At 42.5% G+C, this 23,916-nt stretch overlaps 2 protein-coding genes across 4 annotated transcripts in view; one reads left to right on the plus strand and one right to left on the minus strand.

Moving 5' to 3' along the window:
* Positions 1-11,647, plus strand: part of Gnptab (N-acetylglucosamine-1-phosphate transferase subunits alpha and beta) — a 95,479-nt gene extending 83,832 nt beyond the window's left edge. For 2 of the 3 annotated variants that reach the window (XM_075886591.1, XM_075886593.1), the window contains exons 23-24: positions 3,693-3,763; positions 5,621-11,647. In XM_075886591.1, the coding sequence (XP_075742706.1) occupies positions 3,693-3,740 (48 nt within the window). In that variant the 3' untranslated portion in view covers positions 3,741-3,763; positions 5,621-11,647. The remainder of the gene's footprint in view (positions 1-3,692; positions 3,764-5,620) is intronic. The other variant, XM_075886592.1, reaches the window with a different exon arrangement.
* Positions 5,140-23,916, minus strand: part of LOC142796302 (glutamate receptor-like) — a 184,008-nt gene continuing 165,231 nt past the window's right edge. The window contains exon 8 of the mRNA XM_075886595.1: positions 5,140-5,834. Coding sequence (XP_075742710.1) covers positions 5,612-5,834 — 223 coding nt within the window. The 3' untranslated portion in view covers positions 5,140-5,611. The remainder of the gene's footprint in view (positions 5,835-23,916) is intronic.

Consider the following 23,916-nt stretch of genomic DNA (forward strand, 5'->3'; position numbering starts at 1 on the left):
ACCACTGCGAAGGACGACCCTGACGATGACTGCTTCCTAGGAACCATAAGTGCCAACGACTTCTTCGAGCGTCCGTGAGCTGACACGGAACTCTGGAGCCTTGTAGAATACCTCGAGGGCAAGGTCGCCGTTGTTCCAAAAGTATTCAAACGAGGAGTTGAATAGTTTTTCTTGCAGAACGACGTTCTCCCAACGAAAAAATTCTCGCTATTTCGTCGTAGTACCTTCAGCGTTATGTCCAGAAATTTTGAATGCTCTACACGACGACCTGACGGCTGAACACCTCGGTGTTTCCCGTATGCTTGCAAGAATACAGAAAACGTATTGCTGACCGCGCCTTTCCGCCGACGTCACTCGTTATGTGAAGACATGCCGGGACGGCCAACGATGAAAGACACTGCCGACTAGGCTAGCCGGGCTTCTTCAGACCATCCAGCCACCCCACCAGCCGTTCCAGCAAATCGGCATGGACTTATTGGGGCCATTCCCGACGTCGAACTGCAGGAACAAATGGATCGTCGTGGCTACCGACTACCTCAAGCGCTACGTCGGGACAAGGGCCCTGCCCAAAGACAGTGCCATCGTGGTAGCAAAGTTCTTCTTGCGTCACGAAGCCCCACAGGTCCTCATTTCTGAGAGAGGCACGGCCTTTATGGCGGAGCTAACTCAGGATCCTGATGTATAGCCAGACAAGTCACCACAGGACCACCGCCTATTATCCACAGACCAATAGCCTTACCAAGCATCTTAATAAGACCATCGCCGAAATGCTGGCCATGTACGTCGAAGTCGAACACAAGACGTAAGATGCGTCCTTACGTACGTGACCTTCGCATACAACACCGCCGTTCAAAAAACAATGCAAATGATGCCGTACAAATTGGTCTACGAGAGGACCCCGGCAACGATGCTCGATGCCATGTTACCCAACGTTGTCGTCGAAGAAAACCTCGATGTGATCGAGTACTATCAGCGCCCAGAAGAGGCCTGTCAACTCGCCCGCCTCCGCATCAAGAACCAACAGATGACAGATAGCTGCCGTTACAATCTTCGACGACGCTTCGTAGAATACCAGCCCAGTAAACATGTTTGGGTATGGATGCCGATACGCCGACGTAGACACAGTGAAAAACTTTTGCGATGATACTTTGGTCCATACAGGGTAGTACGAGGTCTCGGCCCACTCGACTTTGTGGTTGTCCCCGACGACATTAAGAACGCTTAATGGCACTGATCGCGACCTGAACTCATACATGTCACGCGTCTCAAGCCGTTTTATACGCGTTAACGAGCTGAAACAGTGTGTTTAGTTGTTGTTATTGCTCTATTGTAGTTTATTGCTTGTACTTTCTTCCATTATTTTTGTACTTTAATCTTTTGTTAAGGTATCAAGAAGATGCCCTTTTCAGAGAAAGGCAATGCCACGTTTCTTTGCTCAAGTTTTGTTGTCGGCGCCTTACACTATGCTCAGCGCAAATCGCACCTATGGTGTTGGAGAAGCTTCGAGGCTGTAGTAGATCATTTTGTTAAGATTACACCCACTTCGTGGACCTTTCAGATTTTTCTGGAACCTGCGTCGCCTCTAGCGATAACACTAGAATGTTCGATGACAAGTGTATAAATGCCGACACACTTCGCCGCTTGTCAGTTGATCGATGGCCGACGCTCTGCCCGCTGCTCTCAGTACCAGTGTCTTGCTGTAATCTGACTTTTTTTTTTTACATGGCCACAGGTTTGGCCAATTAAGTAAACACTTTTTGTTTGGACAAGTTGTCTCTACTTTTGTCAGCGTCACAACTCCATGACAATATTTTTTCACTATGAACCAACCAGCCCAACAATATGTTCAGAGGCATTCTCGCGCTCATTGTAAAAGCCTGCATGCTGCCCTGTTGCCCTCGCCGCACGTTAGACTTGTCCCTTGTGAGCCGTCTGGTTATCGCTTTTTGCAATGTTGCCACGATGCCTGGTGTAAAGCAGCAGAAATTGCAATTAACTATGATGATTGAAATAAGTCAAACACAGTGAGAAGAAGTTAGATATTGCCACAGCTTATTAGATTTCCGAAAGCACATACCAAGAGTGTGGTTGAAGTCGGCGCTTTGGCAGACAAAAGATTTGGTACTCACGGCTCACAGCACAGATGCATTGCCTTGTGTGAAAACAATGACGTGCTGTGTGCAAGTGGTTTGTAGATTTTCAGTCATGCGACATCCAGGTCTCCAGCCCCATTCATGATTGACCAAAAAGCGAAGGATGCAGCTTTTATCCTTGGTTAGCAAGACCTTCAAGGTGATTAGTGACCTTCAATGATTGCATGAGCAATATGAAGCAGCAATGTGGTTTCCAATGAAAGTTGAGCTTTGGTCAGAGTTGACCAACTGGTGCAGGAAAATTGGGCCAGATATTATAGCAAAATAATAACTTGAAAATATGAATGCAGACTAAACCGCTGTTCTGGCAAACAATCCTAAATAAGACACTTGCATGTTCATGCTGTCGACGTCTTGAACAGACTAAGCTTCGACCCCCAGTAATTGACAGAAACAAGTCAGCACGATGCCTTTGGACTGCACTGCCCCTTCTAGTGATTCCACACAAAACAAATACAACAGCTTGGATGACAGAAGGACATTCCAGAGAGTGGTTATCATTGTGAACGATGTCTTGGTAGGCAAAGGTTGCAAAGTAAGCCGGCTCATGGACTATTGACTGTTGCATTGTGGTGGTACGAGCTCGAGAAATGCGAAGTTGAGCACTTTGTTTTCCCAATGTCCTATTGATACTGCACTTGCTGGTTAGAGAATAACCTATACACTCACTGAAAGCTGGTCATTGAAGGCTCTTAGTAAAGAGACAACTGGAGGACCTGTGTCAACAGGAAGCTCGACATTTTATTGACGGGGCCCTCTCAGTGGTGCGTGGGCGCTAGCTAGATATTTAAGAAAACAAACCATCCTAGACTGCTTAGGCATGCTGTCTTCTGCATACCTTGATTGCGAGTGCGGGAGTGGGAAAATTTTTATGACTAAAATGAAGCCATTGCCGATTCTAAAGTTTATAGTGAACTCTCAAAATTTTCGGAGGCTGTTGAAAGATCAACGATTGATAAGTTTGAGAGCGTAAATGATGAGGCTGTACCAACAAGTGAACTTGAGGACAAAAACTGATTACAAGTGAAAACAGGTGCGGTGTGAGAAACAGCTAGTCTCTTGGGCTCACATGCTCTAAGGTGATGGCTGCACTTGCACAAGTCGGATGCTTCTGTACGAATGCTGAAGAGCATGGCTTCAGCTGCTTTAACTTCTTGAAAAATGGGGACAAAAAAAAAAAATAGAGATGCAGGCCGCAAAGTTGCTCAAGAAGATGAAAGACTATACTGTACAAACACACTAGTTTTATCAGCAAGGTGTCTTATTAGTAAGATTACATTGCTGAGCTACATATGTATAAGTGAAGAAGGATTGAGGACGGTGCTGAAAATGTTGCAACAATGCATTGCTTGCAGTATAATCAGCTGTCACTTATGGCTATTTGATGAAAGCAAATTGTGTAAGATGGCGTTGAGTGTGAATGCCAATATTTTCTTTTTTTTAAATTGCGAGCTCTTGAATTTTTTTTATGCTCAGTCAACATAGTTGCTCCTAGAAGTATGTTGCTGATGTGCACCACCTCTCTTAATTCATTTACAGCGGAGCAACCGAAAATCTTGCCGATCGGACAACGCCTGCATCATCTGAAGATGCCACACCTCTGTCTGCTGGTGAGTTGGACTGTTTTTCATTGACCTCTAGATCGCTCCTTGTTATTTGCCCGCTTATTCTGTGTGTTAGCATTCATGTTTTAGTATTTCAAACTGGTACTATTATTGAATCACTGGATAACTGAAAATTAATGGTGGCATAGGATCCAATTGATAGTTTGTTGTCTTTTTCAGTATTCTTACGTGAGGCAGCCACAGACTTTACTCCAGGCATGAGGGCCCAAATTTTTTTCCTCTGCATTCTTTAGAACAGAATTTGGGTGACGTTTTTTCTTAACGATTTCAGTCTGTGAAGTGAATGTTATGAAAATCTAACATGTGTACAGTTAGTACAGAATATGCTTTATTTTTGAATCACTTTGGAGGATGCTAGAAATGTTTGGCAGCTGTGTTGCTTATCCAGCGCTTGCGAAAAACACTTTTGTCGTCACCGAACAGCTGAGGCAGTGTGATGCTTGTGTAAATTTTCTACTGCTGGACCAATGCAGGTATAAGAGCATTTTACTTGCAGGGCTGGTGGACTTCTTTGCTTCATCTCTGAGACTCTTATGGATCTGCTTGTCTTTTCTTGTATTGTTTACTGAATTGACCACCATTTCTTCACACAACATCAAGAAGTGTCACGCTGTTCTTACTACTTGCACCACGTTACAGTACGTCGAGTTCCGATCCACATGCTTTGTTGTTTTTTTTACTGATAGAACTGCTGAGATCACAGTATTTACCGAAAAGAAGTGTACTATAATAAGGTGTACAGTTTTAGGGGGTACCAGAAAGTGGAGGTGGCATCTGTTTACTAGTATCTATGATGCCTGTAACGTCTGCAAAAGCTCTGCATATCGATCCAGAATACCCACGTTCTTTCTGTTCACAAAGGGGGACATTTATAAGCCACGTTCACTTGTACTTGACATTCTTTTTTCACTGTTTAGAAAAGGCTTTAAGTTCATTTGTAATCAGTTCCATAAGGTATCCTAGAATAACAACTTCAGGGAACATTATCCCTCCTTGTTGTGTAATCTGAACGTTGGGCTGTTTAGAGGGCTCACAACTGATGGTGTTGGTACTTACTTAACAAATTTTTGCAAAGTTTATCTTTTTAACTTGAATTATTTATTTATTTATTTATTTTCATTACTGTGAGCCTCGTCGAGCTGTTACAGGGTGGGACAGTTTACAATGCAAAAAGAGCACATGCAAACTGCATAGCACAAACAGCACAATGCAAACTAAAAACACTAAAACAAATATAAACAGTGCATCAAAATATATACAAAACAACAGCAGTGCAATTATACATAGTAAAAATCTTGACATTATACATTAAGGGACTGAAGTCTCTCTTTGAAACTCGCAAGCGAATTTGCACCATTAAATATTTTCGAGCTTAGTTTATTCCAGTCCTCAATTGTTTTGACCTAGAAAGAATGCTTGCAGACATCAACTCTGGACATGTAGGGTCTAACAATGTATGGGGGAGAAGATCGAGGTGGCACTCTGCCTAGAGGGCATCTCACTGTGGCACAGCCTCCGTTGACTGTGATTTTGCCCACTGTATTGGCCTTTGCTAGTAAATATTAAGCTGCAACTCTACCAATTTAGGCTGATTGTGTGTGTGCACAGGGCTTTATTGGTCTCATTCATTAGGAAAAGCACAGTATTTAAAATTTAGAAAATTTAGTGCAATGAGTAATGCCCGAAAACTATTTGAAGCCACAGACGCACGCATCTGATTACTCATGTCTATCATAAATTCTTCCTCAGCTAGCTGAGTAATTGCATTTTGGAGTTTACTCTAGTCATTTCTCTAGACGACTTTGTGTTCTAAAGGAATGTGCTGATTGTTGATCAACGCAGGCGGATTTTTTGGGTGTCACAGGCGTAGCGGAGCTTCTCAAAGCCGAAGACTGCCAGGGAGGTAGTGACCAGGAGAGCCCACATCACGAAAATGGCGTGGGTGTCTTCGAAGGTCAGGGTGACCCGGTTGCCGTCACGGCGGCAGTGGTCCCAGTTGCCCAGCATCTGGGCAATCCAGCGATCCATGATGCCCATCTCGCGCAGCCACACCAGTCTGCACCGAAAAAGAAAGGCACAGCTCACTCATAATGGTGGCAGCATCTCTGCTTGTTGGCAGAGGCTACTCTCAGATGCACTATTGTGTACATCATTGAAAGGAAGCACCAAACTAGTATTTCCGGATTTGTACCAGATCCATGTTGATGAGAAGGCTGTGCACAATTATTATAATTTTTTTTCACCACAATACCTCTAAGAAATCTGTCTCATCTAGCAGCTCATATGGTGATTGCGTCCATGAGTTACACTCAACCTGCCGGGGTGGAATATAGGAGGTAAAGTGTCATGCTGCTCAGGTCGATTTTGATAGCCAGTCATGGTAAGCACATTTTTTATGGCGGCAAAGTGTGCATAGAAGAACCTCAGTTGGTTAAATATAATTCAGAGCCCACCACTACTGCTTGCCTCATGATCATATTACATTTTAGGCACATAAACTTCATATTTCTTGTTGTCAGTGTTATGGTTATCATTATTAGCTTTGGCTATGTCCCCTGATTTTTATGCTTGGTAGATAGTGGTTAAACACGGTATAGTGTAATGATTGTGAATAGATAAATAATAATGAAGAAAGAAGCAATGGTGGAAAAGAAAATAAACTATACAACACAGTAAATGCAAGGCTATTCTGAATAGGACAATTATTTTTAATGGCCTCTACAGAAGTATTTCCTTTTCTGTTAAGGTAATGATAATGTTTCATATCTCAAATATGGCATGTTTCTTTAAAAAATGCAGTGTTCTGTATACATTCTTGCTATGTGAATCCAAGCCAGCAATAATATATGCAACAGTTGGTGTAATGATACCTCATAGCAAAAATAATCGTCTAGGTCATGTCCTATGCTGAACGTTAAATTTCTTGTTGCCGAGGTTTTCTAAACTCTAGTGCTCAATCATTACATTGACATCTGAATTGTAAAATTGTTTTAAAAAAGCTGCAGTGGGGAACATCGCTAATGTGGCAGTTACTTCCCGAAAAATTTTTTTTTTTTCAGTCTGGGAATAATTTAAGATGCACCACCCAATATTCGTTACGTATTTTATGAAGTTATTATGGAACAAAATTATTTTAATTTTCAATTTGGTTACAACCATATAAAAAGGGGAAACATGTACCAGTCACACAACATTTAAAATTCGTTACCATGGTCACTGTAGGTCTGGCTTAAACTTCTAGGACGACACTAATGGCGAAAAAATTGCATGAAGGGATGACCATGCTTTAATGGTTAAATGCGTAGCCTAATAGACAACATAATGCAATTGCGACATAGAAAGTAATGTTTTCTCTGCTTTCTTTGTGATGAGCGATATCACTGTGATGAGCAATATCTCAAACCCTTTGTTAAGCTCTTGAGCTTCCCCTTCATGTCGTGTTCAAACCAAGGTAAACTGTACAGTTGCGTTTGGGGCAAAACCCATAACAAGTCGTTCCATGGTCAGTGGGAATAGCATTGTACTGCAGTGTACAAAAAGCAGTTGTACATGTATGTCATGAAAGAAAACCAGTAAACTTGAGGCATATTCACAAAGCTCAAATTTTAAGGTAGCAGTTAATGATAGAAGCAGTCAAACAAGTAACGTTGCTTAACGGATATTTAGACCAGGGGACTTGTCTTCCCCATGACGCAAGTGTCTCGAAGTGTAAATGTTTTCCCACTTTTGGAAAATGCAAAACGTTGGCAGAGGATGTATTATATTGGAGAGTTGGTGCATAGCTAGACAAAGTAGTGTGGCGCATTATAAAATGTAACTTCAGCAAAATAGGAGAAGGTGCAACAAGCACCAGATTGTTTAGTGAAAATTCAGCTTGGTAGGGTAGAAGGTGAAAGTAATAACCTAGTGGCAGTTTTCACATCAAGCTTGAAAAGGGCTTCCCTGTGATGTTAGATAGGGGAATGCTGCAGCAGATTCTGAAGGCTGTGTATAATACGAAGCATATGAGCTTCTCTGCTCGATCGCATGTGAGTTGTTTGGCTGTGTGGTGTGGTTGTTATTGTGATTACAAGAATTCAGAGGTGTAGATGGCCAGTGTGGCACTTATTTTCATTCTAGAGTGCACTGAAATTTAAGCCAAAGATCCAGACGGGCGATATATATAGTTAGCCTAACAGTCTTGGGCAATGTAGCCTGTAGGCTTGCGACAAAGAAGGTACACTCAAACCTCAATGTAACGAACTCAGATATAACCAAATATCGGTTATAACGAAGTAAGTGTGGACAAGTCTTTGAATAGATATAATATGAGGAATATATCTTTCTAACGAACTTTTGGATATAACAAACTTAGTTTCGTGTAAGAAGGGACTTTGTTGTAATGAGGTATGAGTGTACTTGTTGAGAAACTACAGTGTAGACTGCTTATAACCTAAGTCATGGGAGTTGTGAAAACGTAAGTCATGGGAGTTGTGAAAATCCGCGCTATAAGCGGTGTTGCATTATAACTAAAAACATGTTTTTTTCAGCTTTTGCCAATGCATAAGGGCAACCCACCTTTCAAAAGCAATTTATTATACTTCTCACTCGCGTACACATTTCAACACGGTCGCAACACAGCAGCAAGCTCCCAAGTCCGCCATAACGTGCAACATTGCCATTATTTTTGTTTGGTGATACTTGAGAACAATGCTTCGCACAATTTCGTCCTCGATAAAGTTCAATTCCTGAAGTGATTTCTCGCTCAAATGGTTCTTTGGCAGTATCTTTTCACTTTTGTGAGGTATTCTAATGTGTCTTTACACGGGAAATCGAGTTCTGGCATCGGGTCATCGTCGTCCTTACCGTCTGACTCGTCGTGAGTTGCAACCTCCGCACTACCCTGCACTGCTGCGAGGATCAAGTCATCTGAGCTTACTTCATCGCAAAAAGGTAGCTCTGATTCCCCGGCATTGACAAATTCTCGAAAAGTGTCGGTGGCAGTTGCGAACTTGCTGTCAACAAGGCCGAACCACACGTCATCAGTGTTGACAGTCTCATCGGCGGTATTGTCACGCAGCTACTAGGGTAAACAGAGGAGCGCACACGACAAATGCAACAAGGCAAAAGACGAGCACTGAGAAGAAAAAGAAAGTACGCTGCCATAATCGCCACTTCTGTCTCGCACTCCAAAAACGTGCTCCCTCCCTTTTTCAAGGTCTCTCTTCCTTCCTACTGACTGTATCCTCTCTTCTCCTCCGCATGTTTGCCTTTTCGCGGCTGGCGGCTGGCCTTTACTCAAGCACTCCCGTCTGCTTCCACTCAGAACGTGCCATCGCGGTATGGTGGCTAACTGCAGCAGGAAAGTGGGCTCTGTTCGCTGATTTTATGGTCGCACACCCAAAAAGTCTGCATTACAACCAGTATTCTCCTCCGCGCGTCTACAAAATAAACGGTCTGCCTATGCATTGAGTTCTATGGCCGACATATCGGAGATCAGAAAACTCACGTAATAACCAGCCCCACGCTAAAAGCGGTTACGTTATAAGTGGTCTGCATGGTAGTTGAGATCACCTTGCGTTATTTGGGACGTTACACCAGTGAGCACCAGTGGACTCGCTTTCTGCGTTTTCCTCCCAGTTAGTCAGTGTTCCGTGAACATGTTGCTGAAATTGAAATGTGGAAAACCTTGATGGGTACACCTTAACTAACACGCTTTTTTCTTGTGAACTTATTCGTATTGTTTGAATCGTCACTGCTGTCTACTACTCTATGATTGATTAAGTTACATTTAAGTTAAAAAGACAACCATATGTACATAACTTTCATTGGACCACTTCCAGCAAGCTAAGTGACTCTTGGGCATGGTCTTCTTTTCTAATTTCCATTTACAGCTTGTACTTTACTTTTTTCTGGTTTGCTTTTCATATAGGGTTACAGCCTTGCTGAGACAGGTCTCTAAATGCAGTTCAGTCATAAATGATAATCAGGGTCGGGGACATCAGACAGAATCGCAGTAAAAGGCGTTGGTGTAGAAGACGCATCACATCATGCACTTCTCATTGTTGAATGATTTGGTAAAGCTACGGAATGGACTGGCACAAGCACTCACCAAAACCAATATCATTTTTCATGCTTCAGCTAGTCTGCTTTCGCACGTGTAACTTCGCTTATGCTTCACGCTTATCACCTGGCACATTGCTCTAAATTTTTAGCAGTGCACTGCAATGTCTGGTTCTTTAGATTGGAAGTTGCTTATGCTTGTGTTTAAACTGTTTTACATGGCTTCACATTTTTGCTTGTTCATTTGTTCTTGGCTTTATTATTCTAGCATTTCTAGTCGAAATAATGGCTTCATTGTAAAATTGATTTTTCATATTTACTGTGTAACCTGGTTTACACATTTCTTGTTAGCACTTAATGAAGTGCCTTGAAATGACACGAAAATAGCCAGGTATTTTTACTGGGGATGGAACATCTTGATGGCAGCTTATTTTGGTCTTTCCAGAAAAATAATGATACACAGAGACACATGATCGAGTGCAAAGTGTGTTTCAAATAACATCTTTGCGTCATCGTCCACACAAATGGAACAAAAATGATGACACAGTGCTTGCTAGTTGTGACAGGCAGAAAAATGCCGTCCTCAACAATTTGCCTTGCTATATTCGTCTTTTAAGACAGTGCCGGATTGTGCTGATTGGCCTGGAGAACCGGCTCTGACCAGAAAGTACTAAGGCAGTTCACTTGTGCTGCTTTACTGTAAAGTGGTACTGCCATTTCGTTGTGAGGCCAGTAAGATGGTGCAGTGTTTCAGACAAGTAAATTTTGGATACAGCCTCTTTAAAGATTTGCTTTTTTCTTGATATGTGCAGCCCAGGGCGGGTTGGGTATGCATGTTACAAATAGTGTTCGCTTTCAGCGTGCCTGGTTGCCTATTGCCTGGTTGCGCGTTAATGCCTCATGGTTAAGGATTTACCTACGAGCACACTACGGCTGCAGTATACTCTTTCTCCTGCTTGATCACGTATCATGAAGTAGCTGTCTTGCAAAATTTATTGCTGGTTGCCCATTCTATTGTGCTCAGAGGGTGTATAGAGGTAAGTGTGAGCTATGTGACGACAAAATAAAGGAATGAGTGCAACTTCAAACTCTCTTCATGTCTTTGTCATTTTGTTGTGTCCTGTTCACAATACAGTTATTGTAAAGTAATAAGTTTATGTTTCGATGAGTAAATTATACCTATATAGGTAGCCTGACAGAAAGAACATTCACTGAAGTACTTAATTTCTCTTTTTCTGTGAGCATACACCCCAGTAAAACACTCCAGTAGAAAGGCTGTTTAGGCACTATTTGAGTGATGGTTATAGTACCAATAAGTTTATTGGTCATAAATGTGTTCCATAGCACTGAAGGTTTAATAGGGACGGCAAGTACTTTCCACTCGGGTGTATATATGCTCAAATGCGGTTGGTAGTCTTGCTAGGATACTTTATTGATATGTAAGGTATTGTTAAGACAATGTGAAACTGTGCTGCAATTTCACGTGATCATAGGACTTTCTTGCAAAACCAAGCCGTCTGTGACATTGTAAAAGATAATGAAAAAAAGTTGCTTTTTTGTCAATACTTGGTGTACGTTTGCAATAGCTTGAAATTCATACTTTCAAGAAGGATTTCAAGTAACACTGTGATACGGAAAGCCCTTTTGGCGTTGAGTGGCAGTGTGAGTGTGTGCATAGTATTGTCTGACAGTGTCGTTGCATTTGTGTGTCAATGCAACCAGCATTTATTATGTGATGTACTTCTATAGGAGTTTTTACTAAGCCAGATGTTGCAAAACATGTTGGGAAATATACAGGGGAATAAAGACGAAAAGCCATGAGATGTCTCTGCCTGTGTTGTGGTGTTTTTTTTCTGAGTGGTGGACAAATTATGTGGGGTGCAGTAAAATGTTAAGGGAACTAAGTTAATGCAGGGCACATTGAAATTTTTACCTTCTTACAAGTCCATACATGTGCAAACTCAAAGAGATTTCTGGTTATCCTAGTGAGCTTGTGAACTTGGGTACGCTTCTTTCCTTCATCGCGTTATTTCGAAGGTCGTATGTTTCGTCCCTTTTTTTCTTTTTGTCCACTTTTCTTTCTTCACATTTACATTACAATCACTTCTAATAATAACCCTTATACTTTTCTTGGCATGAGATGTTCTGTTAGAGCTCATTAATATTGTGTCTCTTTTGTATGGGATAGCATAAGCTGCGACATCAGGCACTGTTGGTGGTACGTTGGAGGGATGTTGGTGGACACTGCCACACAGAACAACCTGCTATCTCTTCTCGCTCTACCATTGAAAGCAATGCAGAGTGCTCGAAAAGTAGAACACATGCACTGCCTCCTGCAACATTTGCTCTGAAAGGATCTAGCACACAAGGCTAGGTTGATTATAGGAAATGGCATGCACTTAACCCACAACAATGCAACCACTCCCCTTCCATATGTTGTGTTGGTCAGCTTGCTTGTCTGTTCAGGCCTGCTTAACATCTCGCTCCTCTTTCAAGTTCCTGAAAATAGCCGTTTTTGTCTATATCGCAATGTACTGCATGTGCAGTGGGACTGGATTGCACTTAGTCATCATTGCACAGATCACCATAGCGGTGAAGATGCCGCTGAGAAATTTACTGTTAGAGTGTTCGTGTAACAGCTACTGCAGTCAAACCTGTATCCATGCCAGAGTACATAATGTGACATATAGTAGTTTGGTGTGCTGGTATCTTTCTACGTGGCTATAAAACACGTTGACATAACTTCAGTTGATACTTTCAGCCGTAGAGTACCTGGGAAATCTGAACCGCGCATTGTCGTAACAAAGTTTGAGCGCAGCAGATGAAGGGACAGAAAGATGCAAGCATCTTGCGTGTCATTTTGTGTACTGCCTTGCGCTTGTTCTGTCATGAATTATGTATCAATTCTTTCAAGGTTCTGTCTTTGTCAGCCCATCAAAGTGTTCTCCTTAACAGTAAGCCACACTCTACTTATCATATCTTGAAGCTTAAGTGGCAGTGACGACAATAGATAAAAGATAGTCACACACACACAGAGTGCAACTTCTAGCACAGTTTATTCAGAAAAAGCCACAGTATATACCTATATACATTATGTGCTGTCACAGATCATCAATGGGCCGTCGCACTCAAGTGAAACCACTTTAGTGATGAGTTGTTTTACTTTAATGCGTCTGCGTTTAATGATCTGCGACAGAATGTGCTTTGTGTATACTGTGGTATTGTCAACAGTGGCGCTCTATGCGTATGACTCTGCCTTTTATTAGGCTTTTGCGAATACTGAATTTTAGGTTTGAAGTCGATAGTTATTTTGGTCAAACGATTTCTGATTGAATTCGAATAGTATAAATATATCGCATCCTGAAAAATGACCGTATTTGTTGTGACTTAACTAACCTGCACAAAATTTTTTTGAAATTTGAAACAAGGCCTGTGCAAATGCCAATCTTTTTGGCTTAAAGGAAGAGAAAACAACTTTGTATAGTAGCAAGATCTGGCTTTCAGTAGAATGCAAGTGATATCTGGTAAAATATGCTTTGTTATAAATTTAGTATACTGTACTTGGAGCATATAAGCCAGTATAACAAGCTTTTAACCTTAAAAATAAATTACTCCATCTCTGCCTAAAGGGAACCATGAAGGGATGCGAAACAGCATTGGGGGTGCACACCAAGTTTCTGTTTACGTTCACTCAGCGTTTCTGTTAGTTTGTGTGGTTCGTATTTATTGCTTGTATTATCATTATGTTCTGTCTGTGTGTTGTCGAGGATGTCTTGCTTGAATGGTGTGGTTGCTTCATAGGTTTCCCAATCTTGCAGTTGTCACTACCCTCGCCGCAGACTCGCGTTGTCTTTCTGTAGCGGTTTAACCTGCCACAGTGGTGTAGTAGCTAAGGCACTGAGCTGCTGACCTGCAGGTTGGGGAGATCGAATCCCAAATGCGGTGGCCGCATTTCTGGTGAAGGCAAAAATGCTGTAGGCCTGTGTGTTCAGATTTAGGTGCGTGTTAAAGAACCCCAGCTGGTAAAAATTTCCCGAGCTCTCCACTACATCATCTTTCATAATTGTATGGTGGCTTTGGGACGTTATACTCCAACAATTATTAATCTCTGCAGTGGAAACAGTAGCATTACGCCAACGCTAGGCTTTGACGTTGGCGTTCCGGACCTCGGTGTTCGCAGCTCAATTCCAACGCTTGGCTTGCGCTTCCCTGGCCTGAAGTTCCGGATCATCTTGTCTGCGCAGGCGTTAGCGTTCGACATCCACGCTCTGTGCTGCTGCTCCGCGACAATCTCGATCTCGGCAGAGGTTGGAGTGCTGCTACAATTGGCGCCAACTGTGACGTTACAACTCATATGAACGGGAGCAAAGCGTGAATGGCGAAAGCCGACCGAGCACACGCGCTTATATAAAATGGGGAAGCGAGAGAAAGGAGTGGGTTTACAACTTGGATGGAGGAGAGAAGGCGACAAACACCTGCGTAAAGGAGGAGAGAGATTAGGCACATGCACAGTGCAGCGCCTAATCTCTCTCCCACATAGTGCAGCACGGACACCACCAGATCAAGCTTCCTCATAAGATGATTCACATCTAAAAATGATGAATTGATGGGAGAGTAATATTGCTACGGGGAAAATTTTTACTATTCGCTGACAGTGGGTGTAGCTAACACCCTGCAGAGTGCACAACATCAGGCCAACAGGGTAGCTCGAGAGTCCAACACACAACAACCACGTTGTCGTCTTCCTCCTTTTGGGTGTCATTTCAGAGATTGTGCCAAAGCAACAGTTCCCTACATGTACCAATGTGTTTATTTAACCTTGAAGTGGGCCTTCGCGGCAGTGTTAATTTTATTTGAATAGGTGTTGTTATGGCTTAGCACCCCTTCACTGCAATGAAACCACCTTGGCAGTAGATTACATGTGAATTATTTTATTTACATAGGTGCTTTCACATCTTAGCAACCATCTATTGCAGTGAAACTACCTTTACAGGGGTTACATGCGGACCACAGGTTTTCCCGCTCACTCTAAACCTAGTGTCAGCTTAAATAATCTTCACGCCATTGAAATAATCTGAGCGCCAAGCTATTTAGTCTGTATGCCAAACATTTAATCTCGGTGGCAACATATTCAATCTAAGTGCCAACTGAATTAGGCCACGTGCCAGTGAGTTTAATCCAAGTGCCACATTGTTTATTCCAATTGCCAATGGCTTTATTCCAGGTGCCAGTCAGTTTAGTCTATGCACCAGAAACACATGATTTGCCACTTTATATAGTCTATATGTTTGAATAATGTAAACATGAAGTGTCAGGAAGAACTATTCGCTCACTTATACATGCTAGCGCTTTTGAAATGAGGTGCAGTGCTAACATCTTGGTGTCACGGCTTCAATATCAAAAAACAGTGAGTATTAATTGCATTTATGTGTACAAAACGTATTTGCCCATAGAGTTCGTGTTAGTCTATGCTTCATCCCTACTGCATTATTCCAGCTAATCATCTACACCATCGCATATGCAGACATTCATGTCGTCTGCTCAGTAGATGGCATCTGGCTACTTATTCGAGGAAATGTTCACAGTCATCCGCTCAGCCTGGTGAGAACGATGGTGAACAACAGATGATGATGTTACGTGGAAAATTCATCTACGTAACATGATTTTGTCAGGTAACAATATTCATCCATTTTTTAAATCATAAGTAACCATTTAAAAAATTAAACTTGCATTTATTTGGGTTCATGTGGAGTTAAGTTTTCTCATAAAAGCATCGAAAGAGATACTCTTTTGTTCATGTAACAGATAATGATAGTGTTGTTGAAGCGTGTTTTCTGGAAACACTCGTGTTTTCGAAGGGGAACATTTGCACACGACAAAAGAGTTTTGCTTGAAGTCATGGCTGGATGCATACGAGGACCACACATTAAGGATCCAGACTAACCTTGTCAAAAAAACAGTGGTGTATCGGCGGTCGACAGGGCTGCGATTGTGGACGTCTACAGGCTTGGGGCGACATAAAGCAACTGGTCTACACCTTAAGCATCAACATAAAAATAGCAAGATTGATTGCCGCTACCGACTGAGGAGCAGCAAAGCATGATGGAGGTTGAAAAAGGAAGTTTGGAGATGATGTCATGAGTACTTTGAGATGAATTGTTCATGAAAACTGTACATTTACAATAAGGCAAACAAAGGAGGTCCTAGAAAAAGAATTGCCAGGAGTAATGATCAGTGCAAGTACAGTCGATAACTTGCTGGATGCCCACAGCTGCTCGATGTAGCTGGTGACACAGAGCCCCACAGATCGCAACCGGGACGATGTCAAGCAAAGCCGCATGCTGTACGCCCAATGGCTGCAGTCTGATGGGCGGTGTGTTTGCCGCTTCTATGTGGACGAAACAAGCTACAATATCTGGTGTTCCAGAAGCTTCGGCAGAGCAGCTAAAGGGCAACCAGCTGTGCACATGACCACGTCAACAAAGGGAGCGAACTTGAACATTATTGCATACATGTCCGCAGGTGGAGTTATTCACTGGAATGCGGTGGACAGAGCTCTTCGGATTGTTTCCAATGACTTCCTCAGTGATGTTTCAAACTGCGTGGAACGTGATGAGAGCCAAACAAAGAAGCTGTATTCATTTTTGATAACGCACCTCCTCATGCTCGAGCACAGCAGGCGGATTTGGCTAACTCCCTGCACTCTATCAAGTGCCTGCCAGGGTACAGTCAAATCTTTGACCTCATAGAAGAAGCCTTCTCAAAATTCAAGTCACACGTGAAGGCCTACCTAAGCAAATGTCGTGATTTAGTATTAGTGACACCACAAAACATGATGAAAAAGGAGCACAGGCGTTCTTTGCTGCTGGATGCAGCTCGGTACTCTATGCACCAAATACAATGCTTGGACTGCGGGGTCTTTGACGGGCACAATTTTTATTTCGTGCTTACAGCATTGCATAAAGATGACTTGTGAAAGTTCGTCTTCAAATCCTTGAAGATAGTCCTTTTTAATAAATATATATACTTACACTCACCTGTGCCTATATTGCATTTCTCGATTAATTTGAAGTAAGCACTCTTAGTTTCCTAATATATATATATATATATATATATGGAAGAAGGTCACAGAGATAAAGATAAACAATATTTATTCTGGACTTTCGGCCTGGACCTGGACCGGCTTTTATCAAAATCTTTGATGAAGGCTGATCCCCTGCCAAAAGCTCATAAAAAATATTGCTTTATGTTTTCCACTGTGACCTTCTTTCATATATTTAAACCAGTTAGCCAGGAATATTCTTTTGAAACTTCACACACACACACACACGTGTGTGTGTGTATATATATATATATATATATATATGCACATTCACCGTGATCACTACATCATTTGTTCTATTTTTCTCCCTATCTCTCTCCCCCGCCGCGATGGTCTAGTGGCTAAGGTACTCGACTGCTGACCCGCAGGTTGCAGGATCGAATCCCGGCTGTGGCGGCTGCATTTCCGATGGAGGCGGAAATGTTGTAGGCCCGTGTGCTCAGATTTGGGTGCACGTTAAAGAACCCTAGGTGGTCGAAATTCCTGGAGCCTTCAACTACGGCGTCTCTCATAATCATATAGTGGTTTTGGGAGGTTAAACCCCACAAATCAATCAATCGTATATATATATATATATATATATATATAGCATTGTTTTTTTTTTCGTCTACTCATCCGCTTCATCTGGTGACTTATAACTCAAGCGAATCCAGAAAGACTTTCAAGAAATATATATATATATATATATTGTATACACACACATATACATACTTACATATAGATATAGAGGGAGCAATTTAGAACAAGCGATTTAGTGACCGCGGTGAATCTGCAAGCTTCCAATGTGCAGTGAGCGGCATAATGCCACGAAAAAAAAAACATACAGAAAAAAAGAGCTAGGTCCAAAAACAACTGGTTGACCTTATCATTTTATTTCCTTTGTGTTCGTCTCATCATGTTGTGTTAAGTACGTTGCCAAACTACCTAGCTATATGAACAATCAGTACTGCTCGTATCATGGGTGACACATAATTTTGTTTGAACAAAAAAATAAGAGCTAACATGAATGTAAAGTATACCTTTCATTGTCCTCGTCAGCATCATCAATTTACGTTTTATGTGCACTGCAGGGCAAAACATCTTCGGATCATTCCTAATTCACTCTGCCCTGTGGGGGCCTCCTAATTTCTTGATTATGTAGCTGCTTTGGACTCGTCGCTGCCCACAGCCAGGTTTTTTATATAGTGGTACGAGTTTTGACACTCCAATGGGCATAGTCTGTCCTTCACACTACAAGAGCTGTCCCGGTCATGTAATGCTATACAAATTTGACTATGACCTTTAGTGACGAACACTGATTTTCATTGCACTGGAAAATATTCGTTAACATGTTCCTGCTTTTCCTTTCATTGCCATTAAAATGACTCTGCCCGAGCTAAGCACTTATCTACAAACTTGTACTTAGCTAAGGTTAAGCGCTCCAAAGCTTGACTCAAAGGAATTTTGGTAGTAACTTTTTTTTCACAAATACTATCAGCAAATACAAATAATAAGGATTTGTTCTACTTTCCGACTATTGTCTTTTATGTTGTACGAACTCCATTTCAATTGTACTGCCAGTTTTATGCCCCGTATTCTGATTTCTGTGTATGGATTAAACTGACTAGCCCCGAAAAAAAAGCCAGTGGAAAATTGGATTAAACGCGCTAGCACTTGAATTAAACTCACTGGAATGCCACCTAATTGAGTTGGCTCCTATATAAACATGTTAAGTGTTTGGCTCATGGATTAAATAGTTTGGCACTCAGATTATTTAGAATGGCACTTGGATTAAAGTGAGCGGGAAAAATGGCAGTATACATTTAAATAAGTGCTTTCATGGATGAGCAACCCTTCACTGCAGTGAAAGTGCCCTTACAGCATTTACATCCAGATTAATGTACTTTGATTAGTTTTTGAATACTTTAAAATGTTCAATAATTTGAATTTGAATCGAAGTGAATTTAAATACAGTAATATTGGTTAAAATATTCGCACAAGCCTACCTTTTATCTATTCTCGCCGCTGTGCCTTACGCTTCGAAATATGCTGAACCAGCACGTTCAGTCAGTCATTCTACTTATCAGTGTTCTCGGAGTTCATATTTGATGAACACAGATTGTCACTGTGAGCAGCATTTGCTTCAGTCATAATGGCAGCTGAAATATTTTCATATCTACATGGTAAATGTTTAATAAAACTTGTGAACATTTGGTGTAGTCATATTCTTTAATGAGTAAGTGACCTTGATGCCCTAATCCCCCTTCAAATGAAGCTGGTCTGTCACAGCCTTGAGCAGGTTTGCTTGGACCTCAATGAGTTCGAGTGCTAAATCCTTGTTATTAAGCACCCCTAGAGACAGTTTGAGAGAGGGTGTTGCAATCGGTTATGTTTATACATTTGTAGCGCTTGTAAAGACCTTTCCTTGCGACTAGCCAATGGGGACTAGTCAATAGATTAAATTTGAATAATTAGCAGTGTGCTCGGTTGTATGTAAAGCCTATGCATTGTTTGTGGCATGTTTACAGTGGTGTATTTTATTGCACAGTACAGCTCAATCAATATTAATCTCATTTCTGTTTCATTGTATTTACCTCATTATGTTTGCTCATCAAGTTTGAATGTTTATGGATATGTGAATGTCACCATGTATCTAGCGGTATCTTTTTTGTTTACAGTTTTCAGTGTGACCATATTTTTTTACGCTTGCGCTAGAAAATTATGGCGATTGTATGTGGTATTCTACATATTACTGAATAAGTGGCTGCGATTATTGAGAACAGCACTAAAAAGTGCCTTGTGAAGTCATTGCAGCACTAAATTACTCTTTTAAGGTTTTAGTTTTTTTTAATGGAGACAAAAAATGGTAGTTATAAATGGTAGAAAAAAAAACCGTAAATCAATGTTCTTGGCTTTCATTAACTTTTTTAAAGTGAGCACTTTAGCTCATTAGTAACACTAATAGTGGTTTGGATATTGGTAGTATTAGTAGTGGTTTCGTGCCTTTTTCATTCTTTATTGACCGACTTAGTGATAATGTATACATGAATGCATAATAATATTTGGTCATTTTTATTTCTGTTGATAACTTCTGATTGTGCTGATATTCAAAGGCTACTAGCTGCAGCCCAATATTTTCAATAATTCACTCTCTCTTCTAATTTCTCTACTGGCTCCTATGATTCCCAAGATGTCAAATTGAAAGTTTCTTTTGCAGTATTATAAAAAAAACAATCAGGAGCAGAGAGAAAAAGAGCTCATTAATCTTGAAGGGACATGTACCCCTGTAGAAAAAAAATTAGTGTTTAGAGCACAAAAGTGTTTTAAGTAGTTGCCTCTTAAATTGCCACTTTTACTTCACTTGGCAAGTAATCAACACCCCCCCCCCCCCCCCCCCCGATGTTCGCTTTAACATGTGAAATTTGTCGAGTACATATTTCGTCACTGTCGCACTTTTTTTCCCGTGTATAAAGTATCATTTATATACTGCTTTATTATGTGGAATAACTAATAAAGTGTGTTATTTTCAAACCATTTTAATGAATGTCATTTCACAACAGCACAACTATTGCAATGCTGCGAGACAGTTTGCCATCTGTTTGCTGTTCAATATCATAGTATTCAGCACTCCAGTGGCAAAGTGTAACCACCTTTGTGCTGAGATGTTGAAAATTGATGCAGAAACTTTGTTTCTTCTCATTAGCTGTCCAGAGTGTACATTCTTAATGTTTAGCTTTGAATATTAATTTTTTTTCATGATGATTTGTGGCACCACTAGAGCCATGTTTTCATACAAAATAAATATAAAACATAAGAAATTAAACACAATTTCTGCAAATCCATGGAGTGAATGCTCATGATAGAGCAAAGCTGGCTCCTAAGGTCCAGCATGTTCACGTTGAAATCGGAAAAAGATGAACAGATAGACGGATAGATGTAGGTACGAACGGAAGGGCAGACTAAAACACTGATGAACTGATGTATTTTAAACCTATATGTGAGCTATGAATGCTCTGTATATTGACGCGTGTCTACATGTGGACGAAAACGATGATAGGGGATTTAGTGGACACAAGGTAGTGGGCCTCTAGCTTCACTCGAGACCGAAGAAGACGATCTTGTGGCTCAGCTGTTGAGAACACGCTGCTTTCGTTGCCTCAAGGCGTACCTGTGTTTTTTTCGCGTTGTACCACGAAACTGGTGGAGGTGCTGGGCCGCAACCCTGTCTGATGCTCCACATGCCCGCTGGGAGCTGTTCATCGAGTGCAGACTCATTGTCACCGGTAGAAACTCCGGTGCATCGCTCCAGTTGACAGTTGCGAGGCCTTGCGCCAGAGCTCACTCTCTCGCCAGAACCTGCTAGGCACCGCACACCTTTCAACTCCTCGTTCTCGAACGCTTAAGTGGCGGTGCCCATGAAGACGTTCACAACTGGCTTGACAACTACGAGCTTGTTGCCAAGGTCAATCGGTGGTCAAAACAGGAAAAGCTTTCTCGCGTGTATTTCTACCTTGACGATGGTGCTCGTACTTGGTATGAGAATAGAGAAGGCAATCTGTCAGCTTGGCCTGACTTTCGACAGAAGTTCGTTGATACCTTCGCCAATGTCTATTGAAGGAAAAGGGCACAGCAGAGTTTGGAGCTACGGGTTCAAAAACCCAACAAAACCGTTGCAATGTTTGCCGAGGACATGACTCGTCTCTTTCATCGAGCTAACCCGCACATGACGGAAGATAAAAAGTTGAGTTACCTCATGCGTGGTGTCAAGGAACAACTTTTCGCCGGGCTATTGTGCAACCCTCCAAGTACCGTTGTTGACTTCAATAAGGAAGCTACGGCCATCGAGTGGGCCCTTCATCAACGCTGCAGGCTAGACCGCATGTCCAGCAATGTCCCGATCAATGCTAACGCCATGACGTCTGAGAATCAGAGCTTCTTACGAGAGTTGATTAGGGAGATAGTTCGGGAAGAACTGTAGAGGTTACGTACTCTGGTTGCTGAACATCCTATTGCGTCGATCGCTGAAGTCGTACGCGACGAAAGCCACCAAGCGTTGTATACGACTGGTCCTGATACTCAGCAGCATCCTATGAGCTACGTGGGCGCTCTCCGATGTCCACCACCCGCTATGCCGACGCTGTGCCACCAGGTGCCCATGGCCCCTTGGTGTCCGCCGCAATAGCAGACACTGCATCAACCACCCATGCTACAGCCATACAACCAGCCATCCACAGCCACCTCATAGGCAGCGACGCCAAGGGTGATGCTCAGACGTCCACCAACCCGGAAAACCAATGCATAGCGCACAGTGGACAGACATCCACTATGCTTTCACTGCGGAGGTGCAGGCCATATTGCCCGTCATTGCTGGCATCGAGGTGATTCATTCCGTCCTCATCGACCTTGGTTTGGCGGTCGACGTGCCAACGACGAATACACTCCACGCCGTGACGACACCGCTTTCTATGGAGCCCGTTCTCACTGTGAGGATGGCTGTACCACTGCAGAGGAGGCAATGCCAACTCACCCTGCTAGCGTGAGATGCCGATTTCACTCTCCGTCCCCTGCGCATTCGCCTTTGTCACACCGCCGCAACTACGCGGACTATAATACAAGAAGGTCACCCAGCCCGTGACAAAGAAACTGAGGGCGGGGACCTCCTGGGGCAAGATTGCAGGCTATAAAGATGACGACAAGAAGCCCCCACAGCATGACATCATACAGCCGATAAGCCATGAAAACGATGAAATTGTGACTGCCAACCTTAGTGTCCTTCTTGACGGCCAGAAAGTGACAGCTTTAGTCGAGACTGGTGCCGACTTCTCTATTATCAGTAAGGACCACAGCCTCAGAAAAGTGAAGACGCCGTCGATGGGCTTTCACATAAGAACGGCAGGGGACCAGCTACTGATGCCCTCTGGAAGATGTACCGCAAGAATTGACATCAGAGGTTTTCCTTTCACTACGTTGTTTGTCATTATCGCCGGATGCTGCAGAGATGTAATTCTTGGCATGGATTTCTTATGGGAATATGGTGCCGTCATCAACGTACCAGAGAGCTTGATTATGTTTTGCAACAGTTCGGGCTTATCCGATTCTCCAGAGGCGCGACCAAACCAACTGCGTATTACTGATGACGACATGGTTCTCCCTCCTAGGTCATGCGTGCTTGTTTCTGTGGCCACCGCTGCTCAGTTTGACGCAGAAGGAGTTGCAGACCAAATAAGCTCGCTGCTTTTCACCCACAGTATTTCTGTCGCACGAGGTATCGTCAGAGTTTCTGCTGGACGCACAGACTTGCTGCTGACCAATTTTAGTGCTGAGCGCCGGCACCTTCCTAAAGGCACGGCTGTCGCTTACTTCGACGATGACTTAGATGCCGAAGGCTGCTTGGTGGTAGTCGATGAGTCGCTAAATCTTGATTCAGCACCAGTACTGGACGTTAGCACTACTTTGCAAAAGACGACCGACGCAGACTCCTTGAGCTACTGCCCAAATTTAAAGACTGCTTTTCGACAACATCAAGAGCTGGCCGCATGCCTCTAACTAAGCATCGAATAATTACTGACGAAACGGCGAGACCCATTCACCAGAACCCTTATCGCGTGTCTCCAAAAGAACGTGAAGCGATACAACAGCAGGTAGACAGAATGCTTGAAGATGACGTCATTCAGCCTTCACAGAGCCCATGAGCGTTACCTGTAGTCCTTGTTAAGAAAATGGACAGCAGCCTGCGCTTCTGTGTGGATTACCGGAAGCTAAATCAGGTGACCAAGAAACACGTATATCCACTACCGCGTATAGACGACTCTCGAGAAAGACTTCGACACGCTCGATACTTCTCTTCAAGGGATTTGCGGAGTAGATATTGGCAAATCGAGGTGGACCCGTGAGACCGCGAGAAGACCGCTTTTGTGACACCAGATGGGTTATATGAATTTAAGGTCTTGCCATTCGGTTTGTGCTCAGCGCCTGCTACGTTTCAAAGACTCATGAATGCCATGCTTCCTGGGTT

The sequence above is a fragment of the Rhipicephalus microplus genome, chromosome 2 (genome assembly GCF_043290135.1).
Source record: "Rhipicephalus microplus isolate Deutch F79 chromosome 2, USDA_Rmic, whole genome shotgun sequence".
Lineage (NCBI taxonomy): Eukaryota > Metazoa > Arthropoda > Arachnida > Ixodida > Ixodidae > Rhipicephalus > Rhipicephalus microplus.